The sequence below is a fragment of the Misgurnus anguillicaudatus genome, chromosome 8 (genome assembly GCF_027580225.2).
Source record: "Misgurnus anguillicaudatus chromosome 8, ASM2758022v2, whole genome shotgun sequence".
NCBI classification, from domain to species: Eukaryota; Metazoa; Chordata; class Actinopteri; order Cypriniformes; family Cobitidae; genus Misgurnus; species Misgurnus anguillicaudatus.
The window spans coordinates 20,453,371-20,463,302 of record NC_073344.2 but is presented as its reverse complement, the minus strand read 5'-3'; the positions used below and the strand labels follow the sequence as shown (position 1 = coordinate 20,463,302).

At 34.0% G+C, this 9,932-nt stretch overlaps 1 protein-coding gene across 1 annotated transcript; it reads left to right on the top strand.

Moving 5' to 3' along the window:
• The first annotated feature begins 1,409 nt into the window (after nucleotides 1-1,409).
• rps26l (ribosomal protein S26, like) lies at nucleotides 1,410-3,057 on the top strand. Its single transcript, XM_055214153.2, has 4 exons — nucleotides 1,410-1,475; nucleotides 1,942-2,119; nucleotides 2,652-2,782; nucleotides 2,960-3,057. The coding sequence occupies exons 1-4, from the start codon at nucleotides 1,473-1,475 to the stop codon at nucleotides 2,993-2,995; spliced, it is 348 nt and encodes a 115-aa protein (XP_055070128.1). The 5' UTR covers nucleotides 1,410-1,472; the 3' UTR covers nucleotides 2,996-3,057.
• The last annotated feature ends 6,875 nt before the right edge of the window (nucleotides 3,058-9,932 follow it).

The window sequence follows — 9,932 nt, the reverse complement described above, 5'->3', positions numbered from 1 at the left end:
TGTTTGTCCAATTTCAATTTATTTGAAATCTTTTAGGGTTTCGGCCTCAATATACCGCTTTCTTCAGTCTTGCTAATACAAATATTTACAGTTTGTGATATTTGAATGTTTTTTTCCACTTTAAGCATCACAGCAAAATATTTTTGGCCTTAATAATTTTGCTGACGTTTAACACCAATTGCAATATTTTATGTAACGTTAACTGTCATATCAATATTTTTTTTTAAAGATGTAAACATTAGTTAAAATTTTTCATTAAAATTAAAAAATGAAAATGATGCAATGCTCAGTAGTACCTATTATCACATTGTTTTACATATAATATACAGTTTTATTCTTAATTTCAAAAGCTGCTGCAAAAATGGTTTTCAAGAAAAAAATTCTTAGTATTTTTGTCTTATTTTCAGTAAAAATATCTAAAAATTCTTAAATTAAGATGCTTTTTCTTGATGAGCAAAACGACCCAAGAAAATAAGTCTAGTTTTTAGACCAAAAATATCAAATTTAATTGCTTGTTTTATGCACAAAATCACTTAAATTTGATATTTTTGATCTAAAAACAAGACTTATTTTCTTGGGTCGTTTTGCTCATCAAGAAAAAACACCTTAATTTAAGAACTTTTTGATATTTTTACTGAAAACAAGAAAAAAATACGAAGAAAATGTTTCTTGAAAATCATTTTTTGCAGTGTGCAGGTTCAAATGGATAAAAGTTGCATAAGATGCAATGGAAAGAAAATCTGCTTCCATAGTATTTATTTATTTATTATATCATTTTAAATAGTCGGGTATGTCAGTAAGTTGCTAAAAAAAAATTAACAATCTACGTGTCACGTTTTATGGTGAATTAATCATTTAAAGAATTGTAATGGAAGCTATCCTACCAGAAAAAAAGAGATATATGGATTTTAATCATTTCCATTGAAAATAAAAATGTTTCAATAAAGATCGTTTATACTTATTATATGCATTTACGTTCAAATTATCTATTATTTTGCATCGAAAATTGCGACCGCTTATGACGTATTGCTTACAAAGGTCTCCAATTGGCTACTTGTAAATTCCGGTGTGTTCTAAGGGTACTATTAATATATATTTATTTATTTTTAACTTTTAAGTTTAATATGTTGTTATAGGAATATAGGTCATAATACGGCCCCATTCATGACCGTAAATGTTAATACATGATACATTTGACATCATCTCTGTGACCGTAGGTCTACGCGTACTAATGCCTACCCTTCCGCGAAAAAGTAATTCCCTTATTACAGATAAACTGTCTTACCCATGTGTAATACATTCTTGTACATTACATATTTCCAAAAAATGTTTATATATTTCAGCGAATCACGAAAAAAGTCTATAACTAAGAAATGACTATATGAACTTTTATTATTTATTTTTTCTAGCGGAGGAAGGCTTTTTACTTCCGGTTCGCCTCTTCCGGTCCTCTTTCCTGCCTCTCGTTCAAGATGGTGAGTCTCGAGCGATCGCGAATGATCTGAAAATGTATTTTAGTATATGAAATTGTCTTTATGTTGTCAAGTTAACGCGTGACCACATTAAGTAGTTAATCAGGTATCTAAATTGGCCAAATATATGGTACTTTCTCGCACCGTTGCACTGTTAAAAGTGTGAAATTGGTGTACGCGGCTAGCAACCAAGCATGTGCTTGCTACTGTAACTTAGAAGCACGCGGTACTGGCAGGCCACGCATTCATTATTAAAACAACATAATTTCCTTTAATTACTTGGTGTTTCGTTATTACTAGTTAGCTTACAGACCATTTTTCATAATGCATAAATAAACACTTTGGTGCTTAGCGCTAAAGCCGAGTTAAATCCCCCGATGAAAATACCAATTTCTTCTGGTCTTTACTCTGTTCTCCTTATTGAATTGTTGATGTGCACACAATTTATCAGATTTTTATTTAATGCCAGACTAAGAAGAGAAGGAACAACGGACGTGCTAAGAAGGGTCGTGGACATGTCCAGCCCATCCGCTGCACGAACTGTGCCCGATGCGTTCCTAAGGACAAAGCCATCAAGAAGTTTGTCATCAGGAACATCGTGGAGGCTGCAGCCGTGAGAGACATCTCTGAAGCCAGTGTGTTTGACTGTAAGTGACTGCCATGAAAAGCATTGCATTGTTTTTAGATATTCAACACTACCAATTATACAAGTTGGGGAAGAAAACGTGTCCCATTCTGTGAAAACCCAGATTAAGTCTCTTTTTGTGATTTACTTGTTACATTAAGTCATCCCACATAATGCATAGAAAATTCTTTAAAAATATAACCTTGATCTCTTTAATTTTGATTGAGTGAGGTCATGACAAACATTGAACTCGATGTGAAATCAAACTTTGATGTTCCAAATCTCATCATTAGATTGACAGACAAGATCACAAATAGTGAGCACATACAATTTCTGAAGCGGAGCATTGAATATTTATTCAATGGGACATATACATATGGGATAGGATTTAGACTAAATAAAACAGCTTAATTGTTTTTGCTCTCATAGTGCTTGTTTTTTTGTAATAGTTTAAAGTAAAATTGAAGTGTATGATATGCATTTTATGTAAAGTATACTTGTTAGGTTCTAATTTTATCTTGAAAACTAAAACACTTCTGTTTCTTTGTGTTTAGCATATGTATTGCCCAAGCTGTACGTGAAGCTGCATTACTGTGTAAGCTGTGCCATCCACAGTAAGGTGGTGAGAAACAGATCCCGGGAGGCTCGTAAGGACCGGACACCACCTCCCCGCTTCAGGCCTAGCGTAAGTATAGATTTATGCAGATGCTTTTATCCAAAGGGACTTTTAAAGTGTGTATATTTTATTGTGACCCATCTGCTGCTTAAGCAATGCTCTGCCAATAACGCTACAGGAATACACAATGATCTAATTTTTTTTATTTAGTTATATATATTTAACTGTTTTGTTTCTTTTCTGCAGGGTGCTGCTCCCAGAGCTCCTCCAAAGCCCATGTGAAGCAAATCACCTATGACATCCTGTGCATTTTATGCATGAAAATAAAATCAGAAAAGATCTGATATCGTTTCCTGTGTTGTTTGTTTTTCCAAGATATAGCTGTATGAGGTCGTTACATTATTTCATTCTTTGCGCTAGATGGCCACATTATGGAATCAGTAACCTAAGTCAATGACCCTCTTAAGATTTATATAACACGGTTTAACATGATATATTAAATTGACATGATGTCCGTAATGCTTTGTATGGTAAGGGTCAGTACTGGTAATGTGATTTTTATGGAGTACCTTTACAAGTCGTGCTTTAGGAGTATAACTTTTGGAAAGATGAATCAAACTAAATTGCTCAAATTTGAAAACTGGAATGAGGAAGCATATTTTGGTTGGCACCTTAAAGTGTTGCCTACAGCAAGCCACTGAATATTTCTACTTTTGTTATCTAGGACAAATGCATTTTACTGAATATTGTTATACTAAAACCCTGACATTAAAGGGGTTATCACTTTTTTTTTTAAGATGTAAAATAACCCCTTGGTGTCTCCAGAGTACATTGTTAAATTATAGCTCAAAATACCATATAGATAATTTATGACGACAATTATAAAATTGACACTAAGCAAAAATGTGCTGTTTTGGGTTTGCCCCTTTTAAATGCAAATGAACTGATAAAGTATAATCAACACTGATCACTATAATGGTGGTTTATTGAAATTGAAACTCCATTGTGCTGTCAATTATTAAAAAGATCCCCTTTTTTGACATCACAAGGGGAGACAAATTTCAATGACCTAATTTTTCACATACCTTCAGAGAATGGTTTACCAACACTAAGTTACTGGGTTGATCTTTTTTACATTTTGTAAGTTGATAGAAGCACTGGGAACCCAATTATAGCATTAAACATGGAAAGTCAGATGTCCCCTTTCAAAAGCCTCTTAGTTTTTCATCAAAATGTAATCATGAAACAATTTATAATGTATAAAGATAATGAAAAGTTACAATAGTTTTTACTCCTTATAAATATGTTTATCTGTGTATCATAAAATATTAATGATGTTGATAAATAAATTTCTAGTCACAAAATGGACTTTTAATTGGGTTTAAACCAACATCGTTCCTTTTTACAGAAGTTATTTTGCAAAAAGACTTTAAATAAATCAATAGTTGTTTGATTGCAGTTTTGTCTGCTCCAAACTAGTACCTTTTTACGTGTGCTTGCCATCTGTTACTTATATAGAGGATTTTAAAAATCTGCTGAGTGTCACTAAGTCTCAGTGATCTACTTAGTGAGGTGCGAGTTCTGAATAATCCCGGTCTATTCTGTTCAGTCTGAAACACAAACCAGCCATGCCAAGAATAATACCCAACTAGATTCAAATACAGCATGCTTATTTTATTTCAATAAACAGACTGAAACCTGTCAAGTTCAATTACTTTAAGCTTTATTCTTGAGAGCTTTATTCATGCCCAGAGTTGCATTATCAGCAAGTTTTTAAAGGACCTGACTTTTGAAGAAGCACAATGGCAGAAGAAGATGATGGACCTCAGGAGATAAACAGCGAAGAGGATGCCCTCCTTCATTTTGGCCGTTACAGTGACGCTCGGGCAGCAGTGCCATGGGACCAGCGTACATTTAAAGAGAAGGTGCTGCACCACATTGATCGAATCTTCATGGGCTTGCTTGTTGTCTTCCTATTGGTTCTGTTTGGAGAATTCCTGTATAAGATTTGGTATGTGACCAGCTGGAGGAAAATCTTGGAATTCATCCTGGAATCCGTTTCATACCTCTTTACGCAAGAGAAAGATGAACAGCTAATAGAACTGTAGACATGTTGTGAAGTTTACATCCCACTACAACACAATCTGAATACTAGTTTTGTGATTGGCCGTATGAATTTCAATGATTCAACATCAGGATTAATGGAAATGAATCTAATTCCATGGCATCCAAGCTGACCTACTAAGTTAATTATGTTTTAATCTATGTTTGTGATTGCTGTGTTTGACATTGTGACCATTCATTTCTGTTAATAAAAGTTTTAATATCTATTATTGGTTTCCTCTTATCATGTGGTTTTCTCTGGGACTTTATTTGTTCTTTTTAAAGGATGTTCAATGTGAACAAATATTCACTCCCTTTTGTTGAATGAAACTTGTAACAATTGCAAAAAAACATGCACACCAATTTCATATTTGTGCTATGATGTAAGCATAAATTATTCTCAGATTGTGTTTGTAAGGTGTGCAAATTGGGATTACAAAGTTATTTAAGTCAGAATCAGGTCAGTTAAGTGTACGAATTTTTTATTAGGTTAACATAGGTGTTATTTTGACATAAAAAGCATGTTAGTAAATTTTAATGGAGTATGTGTAGTAGTGGTTATAATGGATTGGCGTTCATTATGGGCGTGGCCTTCATTATTGATCACACCAGGACTCAATCATCATGATCGGTACTTAAGTGGCTCCCATGACTATTAACATCGTTGTTGTTTCAAACCGTACAGGGAACGAGTGTGTAATACAATCTTTGTTTGTGTGGAAAACACTGCAACCAAACGACAGATAATATGGCTGTACATAGGATCCAGAAGTTGGTCATCATTGGACACGTGGACATTGGCAAGTCCACAACTACTGCTGGACACCTCGTCTACAAATGTGGAGGCGTTGATCCCAGGACACTTGAAGTATGAGAAGACTGTATCCCAGGTTTGGATGAATTTAAATCCTTTTCATTTTTAATTAAATTTAGATTTAGTGGCCTATACAGTTTGTCGTGGTTTTTTTTTCTTAAGATGGCAAGACTACCTTCAAGTACGGTTGGCATCTGCTTGCTGCAATTCAACAAAATGGACCAAATGTCAATGATGTAATGGGTTGATTGTGGGCACAATGTAGAGCCGTTTAAAATTGTATGTTACTCCACTGCAAATAAAAAAATGATTGTGCATGATTAAATTATTCTTGTGTGTGTGCTTTCATCTCTGGTATTTGTTGTTAACCCAAAAATGGTTGTAATTCACTCCCTGTCATGTTACAAAAATCTATGCCCCCAGTTAAATGTATTTTCTAAGTATATATTGTAAACACTTTATGCTTCATAAATTCTATTGACAGTCTAATTTTGAGTTTACTATAATCCAGAACCTCTAGCCCCCCCCCCCAGTTCTATAGTATTACCTGTGACTGTGACCTCTAAGAGCTTTTCTCTAGATAAAGTCATACAATATCTTGTATCACAATAGGAGGCACATCTAATTATAAAGAAGTGTATGCAGATCTGAAATGCCTTCCACCTTGGACAATATCATTAACCACAAGTTCATTTTTTTGGCAATTGGTTCAAAATTTAACTGGCTTTGTTTGTCATTTTTGCAAATAACTATAACCAGATAAGTTGAATACCTTCTATATTAAGGTGACCACATTTAATGAAAACCGGGGACATTTCTTAGTTCAATGGTCAACAATAAAATCTCATTTGTTATCTATGAATTAAATGAGGACACAATTTTTTTGAAAGTTTTCTTTTTATTGTTGTGGGTTCATTGCAAAAATTACTTGTTTTTATCGTGTTTTCAGTACAAATATCTTAAAATTCTTAAATTAAAATTAAACTCATTCTCATACACTGTAAAAAAAATTTGCTGTAATTTTGCAGCTGGTTGCCAGTAACTTACTGTATAAGATAAAGTCTAAAAATGTTTCATGTTCATTTAACTTTGAACAAAATGTTGCCAGTAAATAACATAAATGTAAAATCTACGGTAAGTAACTGGCAGCTAGTTGCCAGTAATACCCAGTAATACTGTAATTTCTACAGAAATTTTTTTACAGTGTAAGCAATTTTTCGTAAGCAAAATTAAAGGAAAATAGAAGATTTTTTGCTTGTTTTAAGCATGAATTTGATATTTTTGCTCTAAAAACGTGCCTTATTTTCTCTTCATTTTGCTCATCAAGGAAGCTGTTTTAAGATTTTTTTGATATTTGTACAGAAAACAAGATAAAAATATTAAGAAAGTCAATTTTTGTAGTTTTCTAATTCAATTAAATGAACAATTTCTGTAACCTAAATCTATTTTTCCCTTTTTTAAAACAATGCATAGATATGAAATATCTCATTAAAAAATACTACTTCAGCTCATTTTATAGCATTGTTAACGTGAAGAACAGAAGGAATAATGCAAAATGAAAAATACATTTAGCCTACACAAAACAAATGCTTAGTACCATGCTGTGATCAGTTCACTTTATTGGTTTATTACTTTAATTTAAAATGAGTAGTTAGTACCTTAAAAACCGATAACTTAGACTCATATCTTATGATAACTTGATTGATAACTTGATGACGCTTTCTCGTGTCTCGTAGTAAATTCTTCTTCGCTAAATCAGTGGCGCGCAACTAAATCAGTGTAGCTCGCGGCCCCCTCTGCTGGTAACAAGAATAATTACATGATTGCTCAGGTCTGGTACTACAAAGGTTACCTGCTGATCGGGTTTTTCAGTGTATTTGCTGTTTTGGACGTGCTGTAAAACGGGGACATTAAGGGGAAACAATGCAGATTTATCTAGTTTAATTTTCAGGCACATCTTAAACTTTATAAACTCTAACTAGCTTCCGGTAACGACGTGAGCTAACGTTACTGTGTTAATATATACAATGTTAACGACAGATACGCTGCCAAGCTCCATCCCTTCACATAAAGTTAGTGGTTAACTATTATCGCCGTCTTCACCTCTTTAGGAAACCAAAACATTTGTTATTTTTAATTAGGTATTTTTTGCAGAGTTCAGTTTAGCTACTGGTCAGACCATTAAACAGACTGCCCAGACTGGTGACAACGCACGTGCGTCCAATGAAACCGCCACGTGACACAGACGCGTTTCAGGGAATTCCCCCATAGACTGTAAAAAAACCCATTATGACGTCATATAGAACGTTCACTCAAGCATGTTTAGAACTGGATTATTCCATCATTCTAAGGCAAGTATCAGAACAGTAAAGGTGCAGAAAACAGACGTTGCGAGACACTCGTGTAAGTTATATGCTTTAATTATTGTAATCATTTCATTTTAATTATTTGACTTAATTATTTAACTAAATGTTAGACATAAAAATTGGTTTTAACGTAATTTAACTCCTCAACAAAATAATTTTGCTGTGCATTGGGCTAAGAAAAAAAGCGCCAATATGTGTAACGGAATCCAACGTTTTTTTTTAAACTGTGTACTGTGTAAAACGTACTTATAATCTTTAGCCGGTTTTGTTTAAACAAACAAGTGGCGCAGCTAGTCGGAATGCAGGCAGATAATCCAGACAGTAATATTTCGATGTTGTTAAATGTTAAGCAAATTGTATTATTAAAAATCATGTATTTTCGGTTGGAGAGGTCCATGTTCGAAGTGTGTCAACTCTTGTCTCGAGGTTAACTCATCCCACCCTATCACACGAAAAGAAACACGACGACCCAAAGACGTAAATTGTAATTACTGTGAATATATTTGTGAAATAACAGTTATTTATCATGGCCGTCGTTAAATGTATCATTTCAGAAATTAAATGCCCTTTAAATGACGGATTAGCCATTTAAAACGTGTTATATTGGCATCTGCGTATATATAATCAAGTTTTGACGGCTAACTACTGTATGTTCGTTGTAGTATAAATGATGCAGCGCGGACGCAGCATTCGCTGTGTTGCCAGATTATGATTAAAATCCTCTTTATACGGTGTGTTTTAGCAATTAATGAGACACTTTAGGAAATGTTTAAAGTGACGAGTTGGTGCAGATTGGTGTTAGCGATGTCTCTGAGTTATTTCTGAAAGACAAAGCTTGAACTTAGCCTATTTTGTTTAGTAAAAAAAATTTTGTTTTTCGTTTAAATATCTGACAACACTGGGTGAACTGACAGTAAGCACATCTCTTAGTGCGGGCAAGTTATTGCTGTTATTGGTACTTTAATGTTGACTGGCTTTAAGTCGAGATCAAAATTATATAAACCCTTTATAAATTTGGGTGGGTGGTTAATTACGAATGTTATTATTAATCTGTGGTGTGACAAACTCAAAACACATATTTAATATCAGTTACACAGACTTTAAAAGGAAAAATATAGAAAAGTTGCTGAAACATGCCATGCATGCCATTTTTGCCAACAGAATAGGCATTGCAAGCAATTGAATTAAGAGGGGGATGAAAGTGGGAGGTGGAGGGTTTATACACAACATTTTTTTCTTTCAGGTAATAACTTGTTTCTTTATTTTACTTTGTATCTTGTGTACTTATTATTAATATTTGTATTTGTTTAATTGAAACATTTAATGGAAAAATAAAAAATGCTAAACAGTGAACTTTTTTGCCCTACAGATTTATTGCCAGCAATTGAATTAAGAGGGGGATGAAAGTGGGAGGTGGAGGTTTTTTTAGGTAATAACTTGTTTGTTTAATTTACTTTGTTTCTTGTGCAATTATTATAAATATTTGTATATGTTTTAATTAAAACATTTATTGGAAAAACAATGAACTTTTTTTGCCCTACAGATTTATTGCCAGCATTTTAATTCAGAGGTGAAAGTGACATGCTTGTCAAGTATGCAGTGCATACTTAAAATGAGACCTCTGAATTTAACCCATCACAGTGAGTAGTGAACACACGCACGCACGCACGCACACACACACACACACACACACACACACACACACACACACAAAGAAGTGGGTAGCTACCCCAGCACCCGGGGAGCAATTAGGCAAAGTTGCCGTGATTAAAGCACCACAGTTGCAACCCACCGGCCGGAAATCTTGAACCGGCAACTATCTGGTTAAAAGCCCGACTCTCACCACTAGGCTACAACTGCCCAAGGTGTAGGACAATGGGAGGTTTAAGGTAATGACTTGTTTGTCTATTATACTTTGTACCTTGTGTAATTGTTT

Coding starts and splice junctions, on each gene's coding strand:
- rps26l (XM_055214153.2), top strand. Junction 2,120..2,651: donor TGAAGCCAGTGTGTTTGACT/GTAAGTGACTGC, acceptor CTTTGTGTTTAG/CATATGTATTGCCCAAGCTG. Junction 2,783..2,959: donor CTCCCCGCTTCAGGCCTAGC/GTAAGTATAGAT, acceptor TCTTTTCTGCAG/GGTGCTGCTCCCAGAGCTCC.